We start from the raw sequence: 27,955 nt of genomic DNA on the forward strand, positions 1-27,955 counted from the left end.
AAATACTGAGGGAAGAAAACCACTGCAGGGCTGTTCCTGCATCTTGAAAACACAGCCCTGTCAAGATGGCCCCAAGAGTCACAACTTGATTGAACTAGGCTCCGGATGGTAGCAATTCCAAGGGGAAGTTTAATTCCCACAGTTGGGGCATGGGGAGAAAGCATTTAAGAACAAGAAGAGAGGCTTGGGCAGTTCCCCTTCCCCCAAAAAAACACTCTACTCCCAGAAACTGACGCGAAAATGTTACAATCCGGATGTACACGAACAGCAATTCCTAGGAACTACACACGTCTCCTCACTCTAGCCTGTGTGGTCCCAAGTTCTGTGGGAACCAGTAGCGCAGCAGCGTGGCAGTTACCAAGAGTAAGAAGAAAAACCAGAGATGGCACGCCTTTTCATCTCTCTTGTAAGCACCCAGTGTTACATTGTGGTGTGTGTTTGACTAGACACAAGGACATATTGCTGCCACCATTGGCAGCTGTCCTCAAGCTTTGACTTTTTGCACATTTTCACTGCCCCCACCTACCAGCTGAAGTATTCTAGGTTCGTCACTGAACCGAACCTTCGTTCTCTGCCCACCCTCCAAACCTCAAGAGCGAGCCAATGTATGCGATGCGAACAAGTTACATTCTTGGTAGCAAGAAGACCAATGGAGACCAAAGAAGTGGCAGTACGAGACTGGAACATCAAATCCATCTTTCAGAAGGTAGCTAAAGTACAGACAGAAACCAGGCAACACAGCACGCTTTCGATTTCTCTTTCAGCACCAGAGCAAGACTAAAATTAGCCTGCTCACCACACCTGCCAGCACGCGCATTTTAATGCTACCGCAGAGAGGACTGCGCCACCTCTTTGTAGGTTTGGAGCAAGTCTGGTGGAACGTGGGTTTTTTGTCGGTGCGCCAGCGTCAACCAGAGTTGCTCGAAACAATCATAACGTTGCGAATGGGACAACATACAAAAAGTTTATTGCAAGTCGATACAAAGCAGAACTGCACGGGAGTCTCAAAGAAAAGTTAAAAAATTAAAAAAGGAGATCTCTAAAAATAATAATAATAGTAATAATAATAAAAATAAAAGTTCATATTGGAGTAGCTGTCCATCAAGCATGGAACTGGTTGATATTGGAGCTGGTCCACAACGAAAGGTCACGTTTTATGTTGCCGGTCCCTCTCCGTTAGCGTTAAAGAGTGTAACTCTCAGGAAACTTTGCATCGCTGGGTGAATCAGCGGCACTTTCGGCAGGTCTGGTGGCATCTGCGGCGTGCTGGCAGCTCTGCACCCTCACCTTCCTTGGATGGAGAAATTAAACTGCTAAATTTTTTTTAAAAAAGTAACCCAATAAAGAACTGACCTATACGAGTGCAGCCACTCACGGAAATGTAACAGAATGCCTGTTGGGTTCCCTGTTCAAAGACAGGTTTGAAACTTGTTGGAAGTTCCTGGCCGAAACTTCTCTTCCCGCAAGATTCGACGTTGGTGCCCAGAGCTCTTCTTCTCTGTGCTGGTCAGCTGCCTGGCATGGTGGGGAGAAGAAGCGAGGGACGGGAGGGGCAGGGCATGCGGGCTGTGGAGTTCTGGAGGGGGCGGTTACCTCGGCGGCCCCCAACTTGGATTTTTAACGAGGAATCGGAAGTACTCGCGTTTTAAAAAATAAAAATTGTGCGTTGGCCGGAACCATACACGTTGACGCGTTTCCGGTTCTTAAGACTCTTGAGGGACAACTTCCATCAGCTTCTGGCACAGGACTGTTGCAGAGTCTGAAAAGGGGGAAAGAATGGGGAGCATGTTGAGGTTTTTGAACTTCCTGGCGCCACTCAGTGGCCGACTCTTCTCATCAGTCCGTTACTCCCTCTCTCACCTCCAGCCCCTAAATCATTTACATGCATGGCAAAAGAAGGGCAGGGGAGAACAAGCCAGCTCCCCCGCCACCCCCAGGCTTTGAAAGGTATGTCACTGCGGATTTTAAATTTTTTAAAAATTGATTTTCAAACACAACAACAACAACGAAAACACCACCTAGGCCACAGACATAACATTCAGAGTTATATAAGGGAACAGAGAAAAAACAACATATGCAATAAAAGCAAAAAAAGAATAAAGGAAGGAAGAGAAAAAATAAAAGGAAAAGAAAGAAAGAAAAAGGAAGGAAGGAAGGGAGGGAGGAAGGGAGGAAGACAGAAAGACAGAAAAAGAAAGAAAGAAGGCAATGTTGAATCAACCTGTTATTGGAGGGCTTTTCAACTTTATCTTGTACTATATAGAACTCAGAGATGAATTTTTAATGGCATTTTTTCCTTTCTTCTAAAGCATTTCCATGTATGCTACAAATCTAATCTCTTTTCCACAGTCTGAGAAGGTCATTGTGGATTTATCCCCCTTTTTTGACCCCCAGTTAATCAGGTTTTTCAAGACTGTGTGCATTGTTGCAGAAACTTGTGCGTAACTGAGCTGCGGCACTGGGAGAAAAGGAGTGCGCCCCCTTTCAGCTCTTTTGCAACGTCTGTCTTTATTCCAGCCTAAAGGGCTGCATATATGGTCGGCCAGTCGCATCACTCTAGCAGCCGTGAGACGTTCCACGGGCCACTGAGGGGCTGATCGAGCGCAGGAAGTTGCACAAGCAGGCAAGCGGACTGTGGGTTTTGCATTCAGGCACTTAACAGACATTTGTCGCCACATTTCTTAGAAAATTATATTCTCTGCAAAAGCAGCTTGCAAAACAGGGTACTATGAACAATCTAGTTTGTTACCCGTTGGCTGTAAAAATGACTGTTCTTGGGACTGAGACCAACAACTTGGAAGAGGAAGAAAGGAAACAGAAGCAGTCCCAGACTTCTGAAGCTCTTGCCTGCCCCGTCGGCCAAAAGCCGAGACAAACCCAGGCTCTGCAGCTGGCCTGCCTTTCTAGGTCAGCCCCCTTTATTGTCTTGAATGCTCCAGAGACAGATGGTGGCATTCAGTTACAAGCAGACCATGCAGGGAGACTTTTTCATGGTTCAGCCATTCAAACAACCAGAGTTTCCAAAGCTAAGAGAAGCCAAGTGGACTCGGGAACCTCGAAGACTTCAGAGGTCTGCTTCGGTCAGCGCTTTCATTCCGTGTTCTCCCACTACCAGAGTTCATTACATTTCCACTTTAACAACATAAATTTATTTAGATTTGTTTAAAATGCTGCCTCTCCAGGAACCTGCCCAAGGTGGCTTGCAAATTAAAAAGCCTGTAACTTCAGTTGTTTAGGAATTGTGGTTAAGTTTTGCGCTTGCTGCCGGAAAGCGAAGCGAATGTGCTGGAAGATCCAGGATATTGCCGATCCAGATCTTGCCATAGCCACAAACCTATGAGGTAGCCTCAAGCAAACTACTCTCTCCCTCGTCCTCCCATTTGCTATACGGAGATAATCGTTCTGATCTACTTTACAGGGCTATTGTAGGAAGAAGGCCAAGATAATGCACAAGAAGGGCTTTGGACTCTAAAAGCAGTGTATTATATGATAAACCAGCCACGCTTTGACACAATATGCCTAAGCCTCAAACCCACATTCATCCCGAAAGGGTCTACCAAAGCCGTGCGAGTGGAGAATAGCTCTTAGTCCTCCCCTGTCCAAGCCCTGGCTAACCCAGCATCTGTAGGCATGTACAACACTGGAGATTGGTTTGTCAACAAATCCACCCTGAGCCAGGAGGGATCTCGAGGGGCGGAGCTGAGTGGGTCGATTGGGTGGAGCCTGGAGCCCGACCAGCGTTGGAGTGGAAAGTGTCCACTCTCTCCAACCTGCTCTTTTTAAAACAGAACTGAAAAGTAAACTATTCTACAAGCTCTTGAACTTTCCATTGATGCAGGAACTAAAAGCCTCTTTTTTGTGGAAAGTTATGGTGTGTGTGTGAAATAATGTGTCAGAGGTGCCGCAGCCTCACCAAAGTGGCCCTTCAGCCCAGAAAGGGGGCAACTTTCTTTAAAAAAAATCAAGAGGATCAATAAGATTAATTGATCTTACTGACCAAATGCTGGAGCCCCAATCAAGAGCGTTAAGTCCGCCACCCTGAAACCAAGAGTGCAGAAGCCCCCCATACCCCCTTCCCTCCCCGCGCAAGGTCCATTTACCCACATGCCAAACTGTACTTACATATCAGCTGGAGCAGCCACTTTGGTTTATTTTGCCACCAGACCCCAAAGTAATAAACTGGGATCCCGCTGAGGATGATGGTGAAACCGATGCCGCACTCCTTCGGGGTCATCCAGAAAGAGACCACAATGAGGAAGATGCAGGCCAGGATGAAGAAAATGGGCAAGGCGAGGTTCACCTGCATGAGGGAAACCAAGCAACGGACAAAAGGCGGTGAGGGTCGCCAGACTTGTGCAGGGTGGTGAACAGTCATTGTTATTATTATCCTCCCAATACAGCTGGGCCTGAGAGGAGAGGCTTCCCCCAAGGCCCCCTGCTGAGCTCATGGCAGTGGTGGGATTTGAACCAGCAGAGCACTGATTCACAGCCCAACCCCTGTGCGTGAGATTCGAGCCAGCAGAGTGCTCATTCGCAGCCCAACCACTTAACTGCTGTGCTATAGCAGTAGCGGGATTCGAGCCAGCAGAGAGCTCATTCAAAGTCTAACCACTAAACTATTATGCTACAACAGTAGTGGGATTTGATCCTGCAGAGAGCTCATTCACAGCCCAACCACCTAATCACTATGCTACAGCAGTAGTGGGATTCGAGCCAGCGAAGAGCTCATTCACAACCCGACCACTTAACTGCTATGCTACAGCAGCACTTCGCAGAGCTGTTTCTCTTTCACGATTACTCTTCAGGTTCTCTTCCAGGACCACTCCCTAAGTGTGCCCCCTCCCTCACGGCATGAACTCGAGGAGGTTCCTCCCTTTGCTACGGTGCTGCTCTCACCTTGATGGGTCTCTCCAGCTCCGGCTTCTTGTAGCGCAGCCACAGCATGCCGATGATGGCCAGAGCCACACAGAGCCAGTTGAAGAAGCTGAAGAAGTTGATCACGGAGAAAATGTCATCAGAGAAGGCATACATCAGGGTCATGACGCACTGTGGGAAGGGGAGAGGGAGAGAGAAGGAACAGCTGAACACCCTTCAATGTGAACCCTGGGAGCCAGCACAGCATGGTGGCAATGAGTGTTGGAATAGGATCCAGGAGACACAGGTTCGAATCCCTGCTGACCCATGGCTGGGTCGGCCACATGCTCTCAGGCTAAACTACCCTGTAGGCTTGTTGTGAAGTTAAAATGGGGGCGAGCAGAATGGTTTAAGTCACTTTGCGTCCCGATTTGGGAGAAAGGAGGGGTAACAAATGAAGTAAATAAATAAAATTCTGGAGAGACGGAGCTGGTCTGGAGTAGGAGTGAATGAATGAATGAATTTTATTGCAACGGTCATTAGACCAGCGATACAGATAAAATCAGGGCATAAAACAAGATCAAATACATTGTTTAAAATTCATATACTTCAAGTAAGATATACCAGCACCTGTCCTATTATTATTATACTAGTATAAAAGGTAAGCTTAATACAGTCCTGAATTAATTTTATTGACATTATATCCCCCTAATATAAAAGCAATGTTAGGCAGAGGTCTTTAAAACGATCAGGGTGAGAGAGGTCCCTCATAACCCTTCCGGTGTTTGATGGTCTATTTTTTTGCGCAATCACCTGGGCGCAAAACTTAGCTGACATCTTGGTGACATCTGGATTTTTGTCAACCAGTAACTTTGCCCAAGGATGTCCTTCGATCCCAATAACAGGGGAAGAATTGTCGAATCACTAATCCTTTTTATCCTCAAAACCAGTGGATACAATTAATGCACAAAATGAGAGCGTAATTAACACAGAGCAGGTCAATTTCAAGCTGAAGACAGCCCTTCGAAAGGTGATAGATCCAGAGGAGTTAGCCATGTTATAGTAGAGTCCAGTAGCACCTTTAAGACTAATCAACTTTATTGTAGCATAAACTTTTGAGAACCACAGCTCTCTTCGTCAGATGCAATTTTATTATAGCATAAGCTTTCGAGAACCACATCTCTCTTCGTCAGATGCAACTTTATTGTAGCATAAGCTTTCGAGAACCACAGCTCTCTTCGTCAGATGCATCGTCAGATGCATCGTCAGATGCATCTGACGAAGAGAGCTGTGGCTCTCGAAAGCTTATGCTACAATAAAGTTGGTTATTCTTAAAGGTGCTACTGGACTCTTCGAATGGTGGCCCTCTTCTGGACATCTGAAACGTGGGGCAACCGCTACAGAGAAAGAAGAAGGGTGAGCTTCAGCACTTCAAAGGCATGCTTAAGAACTGAGGCATATGGGCATCAGAGTTGTGCATTGTAGCCCAGCCTCCCTTGGACCCATTTAACGTTCCCAATGCTATAAAAAATAAAGGACCGGTGTAGTCCAGCGAGTGTCCTTACCGTGAAGATGAGCGAGGGCAGTGGAGTGAAGAGCCGAGGATGAATCATGGACAGGAGTGATGGCAGGTGGCCTTCGCGAGCCCCGACAAAGAAAAGCCTGGGGAAAGAGCGGAAGAATCTCCATATCATTTAAACTGCAAAGCAGCTTTCTGCTGCTCCGTGCATGCTTTTGGCGCCAAGTCACAATACACAAAGGATGTTGTTAAGAGTCAGACCAATCCCATCCAAAGAGAAAGAACGATGACTTTTTCACCTCTTGCAAGGATAACTCTGTCCATAGCAGGAAAGAGACATCCTTCTTGTACGGAAGGCATTCCAGAGCAAAAAGCATGTGTGAACACAACACAGATGCCAGGCAGACTGGAACGACCCCGATTGAAGTATTTACTGTTGCACCCCTTGTCTTCAGAAGTGGAGAAAGGCCACCCGAAAGCCGTTCTTCCATCATGCCTGCATCCAGCTCTCATTCCTTCCTCAAAACATATTTTGCAAATCAATGTTTACACACTGGCTTGAAAGTGCCTGTTAGCCACTTTCGAAGTGGATCACCAACTGAAAAGCAGGAGCAACGTTTTAAAAATTTTAATAATTCACATTTCCATTCACTGACTGCCCCGGGAGATTCTGCTGCCCGAAACACCTTGCGGCAGCACGGTCACAAACCTACCGAGACGAAGTGAAGAGGGACCCATTGACAGACCCAAAGCAGGACAAACCAACAAAGACCGGGATGATCCAAGCCATGACGCCCAGGTGATAGTTCCCAAAATCCTATGAGCAAAAAAGAGGAAGAACAGCACGTCAATCCTCCTGATGTGAATGTCTGAAAAAGAGAAAACTTGGAAGCACAGGGGCAGGAGAGCATGCGCGTGCCAGCGGAAATGCAGGGATCAGCCTCACAGGGTTGTTGCATGGGTGAACAGGAAGGTTGTGCTGCACTTTGCAAAAGAAAAGAGGGATCATGTTTAAAACTTGCACTTCATTTGAGACATTCAGGACAGTGTTGGTCAAGAAATAAGGGAGAGAGGATTTCCCCTTAACAGGAATTTGAACTAGAAGCTCTCTAGCACAAGGACTATACCCTACCCAGGACAAGGAGGTGCCTATATAAATTAAAAGCCATTGCTGGCACTGACAGTTTAAAACTACAAGCAATAAATAAGGCGAGGATCCTTTCAACAGCTGGCCTTACAAGAAAAGGGACCTTTCAGATCAATATTGACAAACTGCATTTCCTGCCAGACGTCACTCTGGTAACTGATCACAAGATTACGACGCCAGTGACGCCTTCCTCGCATTCATAACCAGAGACAAGCCCCAACCTGGCGGCCTCCCTTGTTATCTGCGCTCGTTGCCACGTGAGCCTTGGTTGTGCCCTCACAGGGAAAAAGAGATCCGCTTTGGAAGAATGAGAGAGATGGAGGCCAGAGATAACATGACGAGCTACGAAGCTAGAACGGTCACAAGCCCGAAAGGTGGAAGCCACTTCCGAATGACTCATTTTACCACGGCTACTGCTTCTGACACCAGCATTTCATCCGTCGACAGGGTAGTGAAATAAGCCAGGTTGGTCAGGACGTAAACCAAGGTAACGATAGGCAGAGAAATTATGATGGCCAGTGGCAGATTTCTGTGGAAGGAAGGCACAGAGCGTGTATTAAAACACCAGGACATTGCTGGCTTTTTCACCAACAATGCTGAAGATCTATCTCCCTGTCCGCGTGCCCCACTCCAGCATATAAACTTGGCAATGTTTTCATCATGCTATCCGCTAAAGTCAAGCCTGTGTTTGATCAGCACTGCTGTCGCATTCCAGAGGTGAGAAATTTAAATACCATGCTCAGTGACAAAGCCTTGTGAATTCGGCCAGAGTGCAAAGATGGAAGGACCCTTGTGTCAAAATGACACATGTATCCTTTCGTGGCCACCCGGCGGTTTTTTGCAGTATTTATTCTATAAGTAAAGGTAGTCCCCTGTGCAAGCACTGAGTCATTACTGGCCCATGGGGGGGACGTCGCATCATGACGTTTTCTTGGCAGACTTTTTACAGGGTGGTTTGCCATTGCCTTCCCTAGTCATCCACACTTTACCCCCAGGAAACTGGGTACTCATTTTACCAACTTTGGAAGGATGGAAGGCTGAGTCAACCTTGAGCCGGCTATCTGAACCTGGCTTCCGTCAGATATTCTATAAACATAGACTAAAAGCATAGACTAAAAGCAACCTGATGCTCAGGCCACCTTAGAAAATTCAACTGGAAGACAGGATGTTGTTAAAATGAAGTTTTCCCTGACTAACAGGTGCTGGCTCCATTAAAAAAAAATCTTTCATCCTTTTGGCTGCTGCTAACGTGGTAACATTAAATAGCTGAATGAATGAACGAACGGATACTGTCCCCAAGACTGGAGAACGAACGAACGAACGGATACTGTCCCCAAGACTGGAGAACGAACGAACGAACGAACGGATACTGTCCCCAAGACTGGAATTTTCTCTAAGGAAATTGCCTCCATTCTCATTAATATTGAGGCTCTTCGAAGAAAAATCCTATCTTGGAGACAGTAATACCTGAACCAGCTCCCTTCATATGTTACCTTGAGTCCCTTCCTATTCAAAGAGACCACAGGCATTCCAACGAGGAGGTGCCAAAACGGGCGCCATGAAATATTTGGGCTGGCTGTGGCTTGCTTTTGGATTTTTCCATTCATTGGATAAACTATTTGCACAAGCAGCGTTCATGGGCCGATGGTTAAATTGCCGCCTCTGCAATGCAAGGGGGGTTTCTGCTCACCTACTGCATTGGACAGGCGACAACTCGGAAGACTGATAAAGCTGCCTCCAGCTCAGGGGTATCCCCAACTGCCCTCGGCTCTGACTCTGGCTCTGCTAGCTCTGCTTTTGCAAAACAAGAAGCTTTCACTCCTGTTCCCGTTCTTACAGAGGTACATGCCAAGCACGAAACCAGCCCAGGTACAAGAATTGTATCATTCATGCCATGGTGGGGGGGACACAATGGGAGGGAATTAAGAGACATTGTAAGGGTCTCTTACTGGCTTGGCTGGCAGGGATTGCTTTTACTCCTGGAAAGATTAACTCAAAGGGATTGCCCTGTGCCAGCTTGGGGCGGGGGGAGAAGTAAACTCTGCCAAGCCACCTAGCTCCAGATTAAGAACTTGTCCCAGTTCTGGTACAGAAAGAAGACTGTTTGAACACACAGGACCGGCTGGGTCAGCTGTGGCCCGCAGGAAATCAAACAAACCAAGCTATTCCAAGAGGCCGGAACAAAAGGCAAGTCTGCCTTTCCCAGCAACACAATAAACCGGGGGGAGGGGGAACGGGACGGGAACAAAGATCTTCCTGATGTGGGCGTGGAACTGACCTGCAGGCTGCAAAGCCACAAGAGGCTGCTGCATTCACAAATTAATGACAGCCAGAGCAAACACTCTTGATAAGAAGGAAAGCATCCCAGAATCTCTATAGCCTGGGCCAACCATGCTGGGGAAGGTTGCCTTCCTGAGGATTGGGGAGGGGGAGCTGTCCTCATTTCCAAAAAACTTTGCCACAAAAAGTCTGCAGAATTCTGCTCTGCATTCCAGTTGTGCTACTGACTGCACAGCAGCACTAGCGAACTCCTCCAAGAGGTCTTTGCAACACCTCAGTGCTTTCGAATCTTGAGAAATGGACACCCCAAGCTGTGGAGGGAGGTGTGGTAAAGCCAGGGATTCCTAAGGGGAACTGCCAACTTCCCCCCACTGGCAACGCTCCTACGTCTTCTAACAACGGCCTGACTAACAACGGCAGGTGGCTCCCCTTCTGCCAGTGCTACCAGAAAGAGCTTTCTTCCCCCTACTGAGTCTTTGCTTGTCACGTTATGCAACAGCAAAAACACATGGGATCACTGCTAGAAGTCGGTGTTGGCAACCCTCGCATCTGGTAAGCAAGGTTTGGGACAAGCGATAAAAACGTAAGGCAGATAGTCCACTCCACACTGTCACGATTTAAATTCGGGTACGTAAGATCGGCATCAATTCTATTTTGTTTAAAACACTCGCCACCTTCCAGCATCTTATATAAGGTAGCACACTGAAAAAGTGTGGTTGTGAATACTTCTGATACATAAATGATCTCTCTCTCTCTCTCTCTCTCTCTCTCTCTCTCTCTCTCTCTCACACACACACACACACACACACACACACACTCACACACACACACACACACACACACACACACACACACACACACACACACACAAAGAAACTTGAATGATTTCCTGCCAACAGAATTGGTTTTGTTCACTAAGTCAGGAGTTTGTTGACAGAAAACCAGACAGTGCAGTGAACCCAAGGCACCAAGTGTCTTTCAAGTTTTACTGGGCTTTCCAGTTTGTGGCTTTTTCCATCTGAAGAGCTTTTTTTTTTAACTACTCTGGGGGAGGGAGAAAAGGAGGACTGAAATCTTCTTCCACTTCCTTCATTTTTAAAATGTGCTTGCGGCACTCTATCTGGAATGCATTTCATTCCCTCCTCCAGTGGAAGTAGCTGGCCTAGGGCCTGCCCCCTCCCTCAGCTCTGCCTGCCAGCACCAAGCACAGCTGCCCCCTTTCCAAATGGACAGGGGTGCCTTTGAGAGCCGCATGACGGACAAATCAACAGGTGAAACTTCATAGAGTGATGGGGAAAACTTCTCCTGTAGTTGCTGCCTGCTATGAAACTGTTCAGAACACGCATCCCTTACTCTTTAAAAAAAGCAAATGTTGTCCTGCCAAAAAATGGCAACAGAAAAAGGTTCATAAAGCAAAACACACATTATCCTTGATAAGCAAGGATAAATGCCCCATTGGCAAACTGCAGCGTATACAACAGCAGAACAATTGTTCTACAAACATCACCCACAAATGTCATTGCAAACTGCCCGTCAAAAACTCATACAGCAGTACGTAATCCGCCTTGAATCTCAGTGAGAAAGGCGGTCTATAAATAAACAATACTACATTTTTATCAAGTGGTTAGTTTGCCCTTGGCACCTGGGGAGTGGTGGAAATGTTGCTTTAAGAAATGGTAGCGATCTCTAAAGAGAAAGGGTAGAATGGATTCCTTCCCCCCGCCCCCGAGTCAATAGGTTGCTCCGGGGCAAAACCTACCTGTACGGGTTGATCATCTCTTCAGTAACAAAATTCAAGTAGTTCCTGCATTTTTAAAAGAAAGATCAAAAGGTAATTGGGGTTACACATTTGCACAACAACACAATCTGTTCTTGAGCACACCTTAGTTAGGATAAAGTGGAGAAGAATTATATAACACTCTTTGGGGAAATGGGGGGGGATTAAATGAAATAATGAATTAAAATAAATTTTAAAACAGCTGGAAAGAAAAATAGGAAAAGAATGTCTACAGAATGACTTGCATACATATTGGCATTTTCTCAAGATAGAAAAAAAAATCAACAAATCCTTACGAAAGCCCAACATTCCAAAATCCACAAAGTCTTTACTGTGTTTCTGAGAGCTGGCCACGGGAGTCGAACCCAAGGCAGACGACCTGACCCATTTTTCATTTTTTAAAAAATGGCATAGTTGTTAGTTCCCCTAAACAAAGCATGCCAGTTAATAAAATGATAGCTTAGGTGATAAAGTGTCAGAAGCGTAACGGGGAAGCAGAAGTCATGCCCCCCCCCCCATACACATATAAGGCAGAACACAAATAGAATACGTGGACTCTAAACGTACAGGAAGAGGGAGGGATCGGGGGCACACAACTTCTCTCCAACATACACGCACACACTTACCAGCCTCCATAAGCGAAGAGGCCACTATATAGGGCCAGGACGATTTTCCCAACTTCAAGGTTTGTGCCCTCAAAGGCATGTTCAGGGTTCAGGTTAGCCACTTCACCTGCACAGGAGAAGTCCAACAAGACAAAATATTCAGATACAACGGGCCCAAATCTGGTGGATCCGGAGCTAAAATTGCAGGCATGTCTGTGCTAAAAGAGGTGTCATACAGTTAAAAATCAGTGCCTTTGTCCCGTTACTGGGATTGTCCCATGAAAATTTTCAGCACCCTTGCATAACAACATTTCCCATGATCCTTAGCCCAGAGGAGGACCCCGTTATGGGGAAGCAGAAGGTGTGCCCCCCCCCAATGAAAAGGCTAATTCGTGTGACATCTGTATAACCTCCACCTAGTAAGGGACAAAAATTAAATACTATCTTGCTTAACGATGCTTCATATTTATAAATACCAAAAAGGAAATATACAAACTTGTTTCATATTAACCAATGTGAGATTCTTGTATTTTAGGGGGAGAAGTAGCAAGGAATTACTTTCCAAGGTCCCAGCTGAAAGCGACTGAGAACCACTGGCCTAAATGTTTCAGTGAGAAATTGCGTGGACCATTTCTGCTTGGAGACTCAGGGCTGAGATTCTGCCTGTTCTTTGGGTGGCCAGAGAAACCCTCAAGTCCTCACGTCCCCCTGAATTGTGGGAAGGGCTCGAACAACCAGGCTTCCTGTTATTTATTCTTTTTTGAAGGAAAACAGCCCAGGAAATGGGTAAAAATAAAGGAGGGGGGTGTCTTCAATTGTACATTTGTTGAAGACACTTCCACTACAGTGTTTGTTTTCGTTGCAAAAAACTCCAGGAGAAATTTCGTTTCATGCCTTTTGATCTGAAGGCCAAGCCCAGGCCCTGGAAAAGGGTGGGAAGAGGCCGAATCTCAATCTCGCTTCCTGGCAAGAGCGCGCCCAGAGGGGAAGAGATCAGGGAAGGTCGCTGGCAGCCATCTGACCTCCCAGCAGCCACCCATGTGAGGCAGCCACCCGTGTGATTCGTGTCTCAGGGTGCTGGGCGCCGACAGCCTGGTCACATGGGAGCTTCTGCTTCGGTGGGGCTTAACCCCTCTCTCAAGTCGACATTCCAGCTCTTTGCAATGAGGAAAGAACGGCGAGAGGGAAAGAAGGGGAGGAAACGTTCCCAACAAAAGCAGCTTTCTTCCTACCACTGCAAAACCCCTTATTTCCCTTCGCCATGCTGGCTGCCGCCAGTTTCATTCAAACAGGAACATCACCCACACATGCCTGTTCCCAAAGGAAGCTTTGTCCCGGAGACACCTGGGACTGTCTTTTCAGAGATCTCCTCTTGGCTCTGCTGGCCAGCTCCCACCTTCGTGCACCAATGTGCTGCAACGACCCAGCTGAAGCGTAGCATGGGTTGAGAGCGTCCTGGGCAAGGCAAGTATCACGTCTTGGCTTTTCCTCTCCATCCTGCAGGTACACATGATGACATCACTTCCAGTGACATCATCACACTCGGTGCAGCTGCCCCCCTCCACTGCAGCCAGCTTGGCCGCTGCAGGAAGGCCAGCTCGGTGCCCAGTGAGCCGGCTGCCCCATCAGCGCGCAGGCAGTGCAGGCGTGGCGCACCCCTATGAACTTTGCACCTGAGGCAACTGCCCCTCTGCCCCCCCTATGCTACACCACTGCCCCCCTCCATCCCCTCTGCCAGCTCCCTAAATGGATCTGCTCCAGTGGCCCATAAGCTTAGCAGGAGACCATAAAGTCTCCGAAGGGTCCCAGGCTCAGGGAGAGACCTCTTGTCTCTTGATTCTCAAGACCTGATGCCGTTTAGGGAAACCCACGACCAATGTAAAACTGCCTAAGTAGGGCAGCTGGATGCAAAGGGGACCAATGATCCTGAATATTTGGAGGGCAGGCGAAACTTCGAAAGGGGAGGGATTTTATCACACGAGTGAGAAAATCTGCTTCTCTTCAAAATCCTTCTTCTATGCAAAGCACGGGAGCCCTAAGCATCTATTCACTTTTTAGGCGTTTTAAACATGTATGTTGTAAACTATGCACAGCCTACACAATGGAGGCATTAGACTACGCAAGAGTAGGGCATTCCAAAGCCAGGATCCGATGTACATACGATGCCTGCCTGGGGAACTCTGGGCTCACACGGTGCCTCGTTTACACTGGGCTGCCGCTCAAAGTGAAAGCAGCTGTATGACATGCGAGTGCCAAGCCCAACGGGCAACGCGCCTTCGCCACAGCCAACGTCATACTTCGGTCAGGCCCCAGCGGTTGCAGCGCACCCAGGCCGGCCTTGGCCATGGCCTCCTTTCTACCCATTGCCAGCTGCCTTGCACCGCTGCCCTCCTGGGCCTGGCAGAGAAGACGCAGTCCATGTCCGAGACCGTTGTTAGGCTATGGGTGACAGGCTATGGCCGATAGATCCCTGTACCATTGCAGCAAGAAATCCAGGCTCTTGGTTAAATGGCTTTATTCAGAAATCAGATCGTTTCCACAGACATATGTCCATAGGATTACTCAGAAGCAAGGTAAGCATCTAAGCAGTAAGAACAGTATTGACAGGTTGGTTGTTGTGGGTTTTCCGGGCTGTATTGCCGTGGTCTTGGCATTGTAGTTCCTGACGTTTCGCCAGCAGCTGTGGCTGGCATCTTCAGAGGTGTAGCACCAAAAGACAGAGATCTCTCAGAGAGAGATCACACTGAGAGATCTCTGTCTTTTGGTGCTACACCTCTGAAGATGCCAGCCACAGCTGCTGGCGAAACGTCAGGAACTACAATGCCAAGACCACGGCAATACAGCCCGGAAAACCCACAACAACCATCGTTCTCCGGCCGTGAAAGCCTTCGACAATACAGTATTGACAGGAATGGTAACATGTGCGAATTCCTTCCTCTTAACACACATGGTTACTCTTTCGCCCTCCCAACAGTAAACAGGACTTTTGGCGCGAACTCGTCCTGAGCACATCTCACATATTTGTACTATCAAGTCGAGACACTGAGAAAGCAAGAGATCAAAGTTGAGACACAGCAGTGCATGGGAGCGAGCAGTATACATGGTCAGAAGCACTGGAAGTTTCTACAGTCCATTAGATAAGGCACCTGGGGCTTCAATAAGCCAGGAAACAGTTATGGCACTGGTAATATGACATCAAGTTATAGCATGAAATATTGGTTCAGAAACAGCAGGTCAGCATTAAGTAGTGGCATGGATGGAGCACAGACATGACAACCGTAGCCATGGGGAGGTGAAGCCAGCGCAGGTGCTAATGATTGAGCACTCAATGGGCCTCAAGGGACCTTCCAGACCCTAATGAGTATCCAGTCATTAACAGAAATCCTCCCATCGCTAGCATGAAGGATGCTATTCCAGACACACCACCTGGCCGCGGAACATGATGCCACCAGGTGGGCGTAAGCCCCCTTCCAGCCATCTGCTTCTTCCCCCAAAATGGTCTTCTCTATTTATATTCTGCCTCACCCCTTCCCGACTTCCAGTTAACACCAGCCTCCTCCTCAATTCAGCCCATTCACCAAACTTGTCCCCAGAACCCAGTGGCAGCTGCCCCAGTGGGCCGACATTCCCCACGCCCTGGCGCCAACCTCAAATGCCTCTTCAACCACACTCGACTCTAAAATTAACCAAATTAAAAGAAACATGTACCAACACCGTGTGCCCCTCCCGCAGCCCCTGCTCCATCCACAGCTCTTGAGCAGCCGAATGTCTGGTAAGGGTGAGCTGCCCTTTTTCATCCCCCGGGGGCTATTGGCAGGGTGGGGTGGGAAGAACAGAGGAGCGGCTCTCTCGCATGACTGGAAGGCTTAATTTTCAGCTCATGTATGCACCAGTCCGAGCAGTACTGGGTAATCTGCAGAAATAGGCTATTAACTGTGATTATTAAAAGGTGGATAAATGGCAAAAAAAAAAATGTAAAGACTGGAGTGGGCCACTTCAATTACAGGAGAGAGGCAAAGGCAAGGTGTTGCAGGGGCACTCATGGGCTTGCTGGTGCCCCAAACAGTGGCATCCCAGAAACGAAACAAGTCTGAGCTTGACCAGCTATCTCCCCACCCAAAAATCTAGGTGTGAATAAGACGGCAACTGTCTCGGGCCCCCTGGATTTTGGAAGTCAAATGCGGCCAGACAATATCTCCTTTGATGTGAGCTTTCATGAGAAGAGTTCACATCTTCAGACGTCAGGAAAACTCATACTGAAATAAATGCCATTCGTCTTTAAGGTACTCCGGGACTTTTCTTTCCTTTTGCTAGGATAGACTCACATGGCTAGCCTTTTGCAATTCAAACGCAGTTGGAATCGGACAAAGATCTCCATGGAAGACCAAAGAGAAACCTTAATAATAACATTCGATTTATATACCGCCCTTCAGGACAACTTAATGCCCACCAAGAGCAGTTTACAAAGTATGTCATTATTATCCCCACAACAGATGACACCCTGTGAGGTGGGTGGGGCTGAGAGAGCTCTGAGAGAGCTGTGACTAGCCAAAGGTCACCCAGCTGGCTGCAAGTGGAGGAGTGGGGAACCCAACCTGGCTCTCCAGATGAGAGTCCTGCCGCTCTTAAGTGACTGGCCCAAGGTCACCCAGCTGGCTGCAAGTGGAGGAGTGGGGAACCCAACCTGGCTCTCCAGATGAGAGTCCTGCTGCTCTTAAGTGACTGACCCAAGGTCACCCAGCTGGCTGCAAGTGGAGGAGTGGGGAATCAAACCTGGCTCTCCGTATTAGAGTCCTGCCGCTCTTAACCACTGCACCAAACTTACCAGCTGCAGAATGGCTCCTATTGGCATGAAGCATCTGTCCAGGGCAACCTTTGGTTCAAATGGACCGTGGCTCACCTGCCCCCCCCTGGAAAGTTGGCTGCCTGTTGCCATGCCTAGCGCAGCAGGTCACAGCTGCCCTCATGCCAACCGTCAGTGTTAAGAAGGGCAACATCTTATGGTCTTCCCAGCAACCACTGGAGAGGTCATTACTTCTGAGCCTCCTGCAGTTGCCGGTTTACCACCAAACAATTCTTTCCTCACCCTTCTTTGCACCCTGGCAAAGGCCCCCGGAACAGGTCTCTCCACAAAGGGCAGTGAACACTAAGATGTGGGTTCAGAGGGCAGGAAAGTACACAGCCCAGGGGGAGGAAGGCAGGGAATGTCCTACTAAACTACCCCGATCTAAACACAGACCAAAAACGTGCCAGGCTTATGTAACCACAGAGTGTGGGGGGGGAGCCTGACCCCCCCACCTCGCCCCGCCTTCATCTTTCTCTTTTGTAAAAAAGTAATTATTTCCCCTTGCCCTTCCCTGCAGATGAGGAGGGGAGAGGGAACTTTGTTACCAAACAGTCATGAAAAGTGCTATTATTAATTGCTAAAGATGAGAGACACAAAAGGCAACTTTGGCTGCCAGATTTCCTCCTTCCCCGCTGGGCTAAAAATGCATTATTAACTCAAGTTGAAGAGGCAACGGTGTTTGCACAAGTCCCATGCCTGGGAAAGACCGCCAGCCTTCCTGTCCCCCTCTCCACCAAGACCGTATCTCGAAGGATTCTCACGAGCAAGGCGGGGCAATTCCCGCCTAGGCCGCCACCCCAAACCCAAAGAGATTCCTCCTCTTCTGTCCCCCACTCCGTTGCCTTCTCTGTCTCTCAACATCAGCCGGCCTGCCCAATTTCCCAGCCCCATCTTGCAAAAGCTACGCCTGCCAGTCCCTTGCTGCACGTACTCTGTGAGCTGCCTTTGAGGCAGGGTGCCCCATGGCACGCCGACTTACATCCCCCCCATAAGCCTATTTCCTCGGGGCAGCTCAGAGGATTTAACCTGCGGCTGCAGAAATGCGAAGCTGAAGATGAAAAAGAATCTATAAAAAGCCATCCAAGCGGCCTTCCAGACAAGCTGAACGAGCACTAATTAAAAGCTTGTTTTGCTTGCAGTGGAGCCAAAAAATCTCAGAGTCGTGCCATGCACCTCTTCTACGGTTTGGAAATCGCCAAAAACGAAGCAGCGTGTCCATTCTCATTTTCAGCGGGATGCCACCAAAAGGCTGAACAGCATGAAACGCAGAAAACGGCTGTTTTTATTGCAGATCTATGGCTCAATGTAAGCAGTAAGTGATGGACTCTAGGAAGAAGGGAGATCTAACTGTATTTACAGTCTGAACGGCAGCAACTAGCCCAGAAAGAGATCTAAGGGCTATGGAGAAGAGCTAAATGGAAAAAGGGAAATGCCGGCTCGATAGGTGCAGCAGAAGCGAAGAAGAGAAATTGCATGCTGGGGATTATTAGGAAACGGCCTGAAAATGAAAGAGCCCACTATTATAATGACCTTATATAGATCTGTTTGGAGGCAGGCAGCGTGTGGACTGCTGGCTCCAGTTCCGGTCGCCTCCATCTCAAAAAGGATATTATTGCAGATTCAAAAGAAGTGCAGAAAAGTGACTGAGGAGTGAAACGCCTTCCCTAGGAGGAAAGGGTGCAGGAGCCCTGTTCACAAGTTACAGCGGAGACAGATCAAGATGGGTAGCCACGTTAGTCTGTCTGTAGCAGTAGGAAAGAGCAAGAGTCCAGTAGCGCCCACAAGACTAACATTTGCGGTAGGTATGAGCTCTCGTGAGATACAGCTCACTTCAGATACAGCTAGAATGCAAGTCCATCTGTCCTGATATCTTGGTGTGCGGAGCGATTTCAGATGTCGAATGGCAACAGCAGGCAAATGACAAAAGCCAGTGAATGACAAGAGCAGGGGGGATCGGATAGGGTGGGGTATGCAGAGGGGTGGTAAACTGCAATTATCAATTGCAATTCAGATTGCTGAATTGCAACTGATAACAAAGCTTGAGACAATGCATCCACCTGGATTGAATCGAGACCTAGGCTTCCTGTCTCATTACCAATGCTGATTTCTCCACACCCACCACCATACCCCACCCTATCCAATCACACCTATTGATGTTCACCGGCTTTTGTCATTTACCTGCTATTGTCATTCAGCATCTGAAATCACTCACCAAGATATAAGGACAGATGGATTCACGTTCTAGCTGTATCTGTAGAAGTGAGCTGTGACTCATGAAAGCTCATACCCTACCACAAATTTTGTTAGTCTTGTAGGTGCTACTGGACTCTTGCTCTTTTCTAAATTACAGTGTCCGCACATATCATCAGTGAACAGCATACACTTGATTTTTCTACACACAATGAGCAATTCTCATGTTCCATTCAATGCATGTACAGCCAAACATACAACTGAAATGGCCTGTTTATCCAGTTGCTGCCTCTGCTGGTTTCTGTTGCAAAGTGAACGCACTCGGACTCTTTCTTACAAACTGATGTACATGCACGCATGCAGGACGTATGTGCGTTCGCTGTAACGTGTGAACGGCGCTGCTGTGTTTTAGCTTTTCTGTTTTAGAACAGAACATGACCAAAGTTTATAAACTTCTGCATGATGTGGAGAGAATGAATAGATTTTTTCTTCTTCTCCTCCTCCTGAAGTGCTAGCACTCGGGAGTCATCTAATTCAATTCACTGATGACAAATTCAAATTAGACAGGAGTGCTTCTTCACAGGATATGTGACTCATTTATGGCACTCAGTGGCACTGGAGCGTGGGGACAGTCCCGGCTAGCTTCTATGGCTCTATAGGGGGACTGGACGAAGCCAGGGACGGAGGAGAGACTTTATTAGTCATTAGCCATAACAGCTAAAAATAGAGCTTCCACCTTCAGAGGCAGTGTGATTCCCCAGCAACCAGTATTCAGTGCCACAGCGAGAGACCACCGAATGGTGTTTCCTCCTTCCTTCGACACCATGCTAATCAGAAAATCCACAACCAAGGATCTGCCTTTCCGGTGCCAGTCAAGGAATTAGCAGAATAAAGCCGTAAGGGAGTGGGGGTGGAAAAGAGGAAGAAAATAAATAAATTCCAAGCATAATATACAGGCGTGACCTGACAAGAACTTTGCCTGCCCACACAATTAGACAAGGAAGCCCTTCTCCTGGGAAACAACTGCTTCTCTCGCAAGAGTGGGCAAGGTGAGGCATTTCCTGGAACGGGCAGGGGCAGCCATGCTTGGGCTGGCATTATTTTTAGGGGCACAGATCAGCCCGGGGCATCTGCAACACCCCGAGGGCACAGACGGTTCATGCGGTCTGAAGATCAAAGCAACCGGGACCTCTCGTTCATTGCGCACCTCCCCCTTCGCCTTTCATCAGAGGCCTGCACGGTGCAGGATGATATTTTCCTGCCCACCAATGAACTGATCACTCCAGGACAAGCCCACAAAGTTGGCTAGATGCATAAACACTGCAGAAGTGACATTCAGTGGGAGTCTGGGGCTGGCCCTATGCCTCCCCTGGAAAACAACTGAAGTTAAACCCGTTTGCAGTGTCCTCAAATGACCCTGCATCTGTTCAGTAGCAGCACAGCCATAAAACAGACCGAGCAAAGGGGGGCGGGGGGAGAAGGCAGCCCTGACAGCGTTCAAACTGCAAGGTGGCCCAGACAGCAAAGAATTCAGGGTATACTCGTGAGTCTTACGATTACTGCCTCATGCTTTAAGTACAGGCAAACTCTGAGAAGTGCTCAGAAACCACAGTTGGTTCCAAAGAATTATCGACTGCGATTGGACACAAGGAACTCTGAATGGGTTGCTGCCCCCTCACCAGCCTCCAGCTGGTTTCCTGACACAACTGCAAGCTCTGGTGTTGACCTCTAAAAGCTTTGGTTTGAATCCCTTTCCGCACCAGTTAATTCCGCCCGTTCATTCCCCAAACTGCACTGGTTTATTTGCAACCCTCCGCACTCTATTTTGTGCCGTTAATAGTGGGTCAGGGTTTCTTGTGGCTTTTCCTGGGAGCGTTTTCCAGTCGGTGCTTTCCCCCCTGCATAATCTTTATGCTGGCTTTTGGCATTCAGTCCTCTTCCACTCCTCTCCCACCAGCCCCCTTCTTTGTGATTGGCCACTCTCACCGATCCAGCCACTCTCTCCTTCCTTCTTTCCATCCATCCCCCCTTCCCTCTCCCCGTCCTTTCCCCCCTTTCTCCCCCCCCCCCGCTAAATCCAGTGTTGGATCAATGCACCAATGGTTTGCAAGCATGCGGGAGGTAAGGACAACCAAGCGGAAGGCAGAATGAAACAACAATAATATCCAATAACAAACTTCCTCTATATACTTTCAAGTGTAATGTGCAAAGTGCATAATATACGGTGCAATGCAATCATAGATCAGTCATGAAAATAAATCAGTCATGAATAAGTCATACAGATACACTGAATATCATCATTATAAGACCGTGTCAGTTCCAGACAATAAATTCAGAACAGCAAATAGTCCAACTGGTACAAGCTTCAATATGTAAGTTGTTATTTTCATGTGTAGACCATCCTCCATATAGAAGGGAACTGCATGTCTACGCCAGCAAAATATCCATCCCCGTTTCACGAAAAACACTTCCTCACGGGCATATATTGGTCTTGCCACACATAAATCTTAATACCAGTTGCCGTGTGGCATTGCTCCATTGGGCCGCTACAATTGGCATTAAGACCAATATATGCCCGTGAGGAAGCGTTTTTCGTGAAACGGGGATGGACGTTTTGCTGGCGTAGACATGCAGTTCCCTTCTATATGGAGGATGGTCTACACACGAAAATAACAACTTATATTTTGAAGCTTGTGCCAGTTGGACTATTTGCTGTTCTGAATTTATTGTCTGGAACTGACACGGTCTTATAATGATGATATTCAATGTATCTGTATGACTTATTCATGACTGATTTATTTTCATGACTGATTTATTTATGATTGCACTGCACCGTATATTATGCACTTTGCACATTACACTTGAAAGTATATAGAGGAAGTTTGTTATTGGATATTATTGTTGTTTCATTCTGCCTTCCCCTTGGTTGTCGTTGTCTCTTGAGTGGGAGGAGGCGCCCCAGCGTCGAGTTAGCATGCAGGAGGTGTCAGATTCCCAATAGCTTTCATTGCTTTAGTTTTCGTTTGTGTTTGTAGGGGTTGGAATATTGTACACTGCTGGGGGGGGGGGAGAACACAACCCAAATCAGCCAATCAAAGAGAGGGTTGAACAGGAGAAATTCTGAGAATAGCGACCCCTTCCAACATTCCAGCAATGCATCGATTTAGCGTGTACAAAAAGAAACAAAACTCTTAAAGGGCTGGCACTGTGACGCCTCCCATTACGCCACTAGTGACAACACCAGCCGTCTTCAATTCTGAATTTATCTGAGTACGGAGCAGATAAATAAAACAGCACACCAGCATTACATAGAAGAGGTGCGGAGGGAACGTGGCCAAGCCAATTGCATTGGCTTGGGCTCGATTTCTTGAAAAATGAGAAGTCTGAAGTACAGACAGGACCAGAGCCCACCTGACATAGAAGTCTGAAGCAACCTGTCCCAAGATCACCACTGTGCCTACAGCACAGCGAGTAGCTGTACGTGACAGGGCCTTCTTGGCGGCAGCACCTAAGCCACTCAGCTCAGACATTCCTTCAGCCCCTTCGTTGCTGGCGTAATCCTGGAGGGAGTTTGGCATCTGATGTTCTTTTTGTCCAACACTAAGTTTACTGCTCTTTTGGCATTGGTACTAACTGATCTCTTCTGCTGTTTTCATAAATTGTTTTTAATTTAGCATCATGTTTTATCTTTGCTACCTGCTTTGAAGGTCTTGTTTTCAAAAGGCAGGGTATGAAATTTCATAAACAAAGCACATGAAGTTTCATAAACAAAGCAAGAGCAGCCTTTAAAACCAAGAGCATCGTTCAGAGAATCCGAACTTTGGTTAGTTTTTAATAGCAAGTTTCTAGCGCTGATGGATGCAAAGACGGGCACTTGAAAAGGTTCAGCAACGACCCAGAAACAGAATGAACTGCAAGTGCTCTCAACGCCACACTCGCTTTGCAGCACGCATGACTCCAGAACGCGTGCTTGCAGTGGAAATGCGGGGAAGGCCTCGGAAGCAGATTCCTGGGGTTATGATCAGCACTCAGCTTAGAGACTCCTTTGTGCCAAAGCTGCTGCTGCATGAACACCAGCAGAGTCAATGGCCAGCCAAACTCCCGGGAAGGAGGAAAGCGAGTGCAGCCGAGTGGGCAAGGGGCAGGAGGTGCCCCCGCCAGAAAGAATGCCTTTCAGAGGGAGACACATGGGAGAAGAAGAAGAACTCCCAACAAGCAAGGAAACAGAGGAAGGGAAGATTGCACTAAATGCCCTTTTTGCTTTGCTCCAAGAAAGGGGGGGGGCTGTTGTTGCTTTGTCCGACAGAAGGAGTCCTGCTTCCCTCAAAAGTTCCCACCCGCTTCTTATCTATTTATCCATCAATAAAAAAATTGCTGAGCACAGATCTGCACTCCAAGCCAGGTTTCCTCTCGGCCAGACATTCCCAGCACTTTCTGTCACGAGGCCTCATCATTAGAAGGAAACACAAACAATTAACAAAAGTTGGCTTTATTTAAAAAAAAGAAAAAAGAGGCACCAGTGAAAGCTGCCAAAGAGCCAGAATTGGGCACGGGGGCTGAAAGGGCACATGCGTCCTTTGCATGAGATCTGATTGCTCCCCCGGAGCACGGGGAGACCAGTGGGGGCTGCTTCCTCCACATCAGCCTGGAATTGGGGCCCTGGGCAGCCCAAGCAGAGAGGCCAAAAGAGGGAAGCCAGTGAATAGCCCGCTGCGGCTGAGCTCCTGCTGCTCTGTGCCCGAGGGAGAGCAACAACAGGTGGCATCTGGGGCAGAATCAACATCCCTGGGAAAGCTCCATGCATCTGACGAAAAGAGCTGTGGTTCGCAAAAGCTTATGCTACAATAAAGTTGGTTGGTCTTAAAGGTGCTACTGGACTCGTTACTATCCTGGGAAAGCTGTTTCATCTATACCTCCACCTTTCTCCCCAGAAGCTCCCGAAGCAGCTTACTTTATTCTTTCTTTTATCCTCACACACAACAACCCTGTGAGGTAGGTTAGGCAGAGTGTGTGATTGGCCCAACATCACCCGGTAAGCTTCCGTACCACAGCAGGGAATCGAACCGAAAACCTCCCCGAACCAAGTCCAATCCTTTAACCCTACTCACCTCTCATTTAACCAGGTCTGACCTCTTCTTCCAATGTACACTTTCCTGACATTTGCTGGCCGAACCCCTCCCGCTCCAATGCCTGCAGTTAGACATCTACACCAGCCGCAGGCAGCTTGTAACCAAATGAAACAGCGGCTGGAGAAGATGCAGTTGAGCGATAAGGGAAGGGAGACCAGGGCCATAGCTAGCCACACACATGCTGCCTATGTTCAGAGTGTAGCCAGACAGACAAACAAGAAGTAAGAGACTGCTTTGGAAGCGGCAGTGTGCAACCCTCGTGGTTTTTTTGCTTTCGAGGGCCAAACTAGACATTACATTTTTTAAAAAGGGCTGGGTCCTAACTTACTCTACAAGGTTGTTGTGAGAATTAAACAGAGGAGAGGAGAATGATGCTTCACGTGTGGTATACGTGAAGCATTTATTACTGTGAAACTTGTTCTGAAACAAACCCCAATTCCTGTTCACCTTCCTTTGTTTTTGATAGCTCTCCGAAACCCACACTATGAAGTTCAGCAACATCACCGATGAAATCAAAATGTTTTTGTTCCCCTGGCTTGGAAACAAGTATTTGGAAACTCTGCAACTCCCCTCACCCCCAAACATGTTAACTGTAATTACTAGGATCCATTTAACTGCAGACTCTCTGCCTTCCCCCTTCCCTTTCATTAACAGCGTTGTCATGCACATGACGCTTTCTTCCCAGAAGTTTACAAGCCAAACTCAGCAGAAAACACAGCTTTGATTGTCAACATCTGACTTTGCACAACTGATGTTCTTCAGGCACCAGACTACAGAAAGGGGGAGGGTGGTGGACTTTGGGCAATGAGGTTACCAAGGGTATTTTTTCAGTCCAGGCCAGGGTCTGTTTTCTTTCGTTTTTTAAAAAATAAGACGGAAAAAAAAAGATAAAGGTGGTCCCTTGTGCGAACACCAAGCCATGACTGACCTATAGGGGGACGTCGCATCACGACGTTTTCTTGGCAGACTTTTTGTTACGGGGTGGTTTGCCATTGCCTTCCCCAGTCATCTACACTTTACCTCCAGGAAACTGGGTACTCATTTTACCGACCTCGGAAGGATGGAAGGCTGAGTCAACCTTGAGCTGGCTACATGAACCTGGCTTTAGCCAGGATCGAACTCAGGTCGTGAGCAGCACTTGGGCTGCGGTACTGCCGCTTACCACTCTGCGCCAAAATACATGTTTCCTTCCTATGGTATCCTACAGTTATCATTCACTCACTCCTCCACATGCAAAAGTGTTCAACTTTCCCCACAGGCCAGGAGGGGGCGCAATCTCATCAAGTACAGCGCACTGCAGCCCACCGCTGCCACTCATTCCTCTCCCTCCATCTTCTGGGAATACACAGCAGGTGGAAACAGAGGAGGCCGGGCATGCATGCTAGTTCACACCAAGTTCCCCTGGCAGGAGCGAGCAGCCCGAGGGGGGAAAAAAACATATTTGGTCTGGACCAGGACTAGCAGCCTGCTGTGGAAGAAACCTTGTGACCTGCTGCTGAAATCCACGCTGAGTGAGTGATGCGCTCAGGTGCCTGCATCGCATGAGGGCAAAGCAGCACAAGGACAGCCGAGGGTACCGGCAGTCAGGTGACCCAGAAGAGCCAACCTACAAGGGTATAATTTCTCACGGAGAATTCAGCTCTCACTTTGGGGTCCAGAAAGGGTTGAAACAAAGAGGCCTGATCAAGAAAAGGGGCACCAAAGCCCGCGCTCACACACTTCGAAAGGAATGATACTTGTGCTTAATTGCCCTGGGTAAAAGGTGTTGCTTCTTGATGCCAAGCAGACACGGCCCACCCTTCCTCTCAGCTAGCCTTTTGTTTCTGATAAGGGGGGGGGACCCGTTGGCACCAGCCGTGCACCAAGAATATATTTCACTGGGGGCTAAGAAGGCAGCTCACTTGGTTTTTCGAAAATATATTGGGTTAGATCTGGTGGCTCGCGGGTACAAAGACTGCAAACCTTCCTCCACTCTCACTACCCTCGCCAACAGTTCTTTCTGAAGCTGGAAAAGTTGGTTCCCAGGGTCTTAGGACCACATGACTGACAGCTACACAGGGCAGACGGCTGTGCAAAGGAGGGAAAGGGGGCAAGATCCAGTGACAGAAACAGTGGGAAGGGCAACTCCATCCCCTTGCCTCTCCACAATGTCAGAAAGGAATGGGGGAGATGCAGGAAAGATCTGCAAATAGCCGTGCTGTCCCCTGAGACATTACTAGAACCAACCCCTGCCTGTATTTTCGGCATCGGCCAACAGTTCAGGGATGTGATGAGATTGTCTCTCTCTCTCACACACACACTCACAACCATTAGAGCTCACATGCTTCTTGCAGCTGTGGTGACAGGAAGGAATTTCGACAGGTGAAGCTTTCACCAGCACTGCATTTTGGGAAGGGGAGGAGAAGAGCCTGAATTTTGGCTTTCTGCAAGCCAGCTGTGAGCTTCTCCTAACCGTATCTGGATGCTATTGACTACGGAGGGCCCTCACATCGTGGGTGGGACAGAAGGCGTACGCCTGCTTTCTTGCTGCTAAGACCAGAGGATCACAGCGGGCTCCCCTGGATCGTAAGGATGCCCTCCAAGTCCCACGGAAGCAGTTTTGCACAAAGACAACTCACGGCGGGCTACACTCAAGGGCCAAAAAAGAGGCAAAGAAACAGGATAAGAGTTCCTAGGCCAAAAATGGTCTCACGACTGCACCTTGGAATGCATTTTTGTTTAGAACCAGAATGGTGTAGTGGTTAAAGTGTCAGACTAGGATCTGGGAGACCCAGGTTTGAACCCCCAGTGTGCCGTGCAAAGTCACCAGCAGAGTCAATGGCCAGCCAAACTCCTGGGAAGGAGGAAAGCAGGTGCCGTCACATATGTATGTATGTATGTATGTATGTATGTATGTATATTCCACCTTTCTCACTGAGACTCAAGGCGGATTACATAGTGTGAGATTAGTACAATCAGTGGCAAGGACAAGGGCAGGCATTTCCATACAGTGTCAAGAACATTTCCATAAACAATGTCATGGGGTAAAAGAATATAAGTGTACAAAGATATTAGCAAGGATCCAGTATGGGGTTGAGGAATTGCTGAAACAGAACATAATCAATTCTAGGACTTACAGTGAACAACATAAAGCACAGATAGGATATAGGAGTACATATTTAAAGCGACAGATAATATGTAAGGCAACATAATGGTGAAATCTGTGGTTTCTAACTCATTAGTGAAAACATCTGGGATCCCTTTCCTACAATACCGCCCTCTTAGCTGAGAAAAAAGGCCTTTTTGAATAATTCAGTTTTGCATTGTTTAATTAAACCCCCTTTTTCACTGACTGGAGCCCCTCACTGGCTGCTTTGTGGAGCCAAGTTCACACTGGATGGGGAGAATCCCTGACAAAGCCATCAAAATTACAGTTCTCCCCCTGCCCCCTGATCTCGCCTACTTCACAGGGCTATTGTGAAGATAAGGCCACATACATGCCTTGCTAGACTACTTGGGGAGAAAATAAAGCACAATTTTTATAGAAACGCACACCGGACCCATTGCTGGGATTGGGGAAACACCTCCTTGCAACACACCTTTAAATCAACAAAGCAAGAGGAAAAGGG

At 47.9% G+C, this 27,955-nt stretch overlaps 1 protein-coding gene across 1 annotated transcript in view; it reads right to left on the reverse strand.

The window, feature by feature from the left end:
* Positions 1-950: 950 nt before the first annotated feature.
* The window catches only part of SLC7A5 (solute carrier family 7 member 5), a 42,723-nt gene continuing 15,718 nt past the window's right edge, over positions 951-27,955 (reverse strand). The window contains exons 3-10 of the mRNA XM_055000229.1: positions 12,204-12,309; positions 11,560-11,604; positions 7,926-8,049; positions 7,087-7,190; positions 6,420-6,516; positions 4,897-5,046; positions 4,123-4,300; positions 951-1,759 (exon numbers count right to left, since the gene is read on the reverse strand). Of these exons, the coding sequence (XP_054856204.1) occupies positions 1,704-1,759; positions 4,123-4,300; positions 4,897-5,046; positions 6,420-6,516; positions 7,087-7,190; positions 7,926-8,049; positions 11,560-11,604; positions 12,204-12,309 (860 nt within the window). The 3' untranslated portion in view covers positions 951-1,703. The remainder of the gene's footprint in view (positions 1,760-4,122; positions 4,301-4,896; positions 5,047-6,419; positions 6,517-7,086; positions 7,191-7,925; positions 8,050-11,559; positions 11,605-12,203; positions 12,310-27,955) is intronic.

This window comes from Eublepharis macularius, chromosome 16 (genome assembly GCF_028583425.1).
Source record: "Eublepharis macularius isolate TG4126 chromosome 16, MPM_Emac_v1.0, whole genome shotgun sequence".
NCBI lineage: Eukaryota > Metazoa > Chordata > Lepidosauria > Squamata > Eublepharidae > Eublepharis > Eublepharis macularius.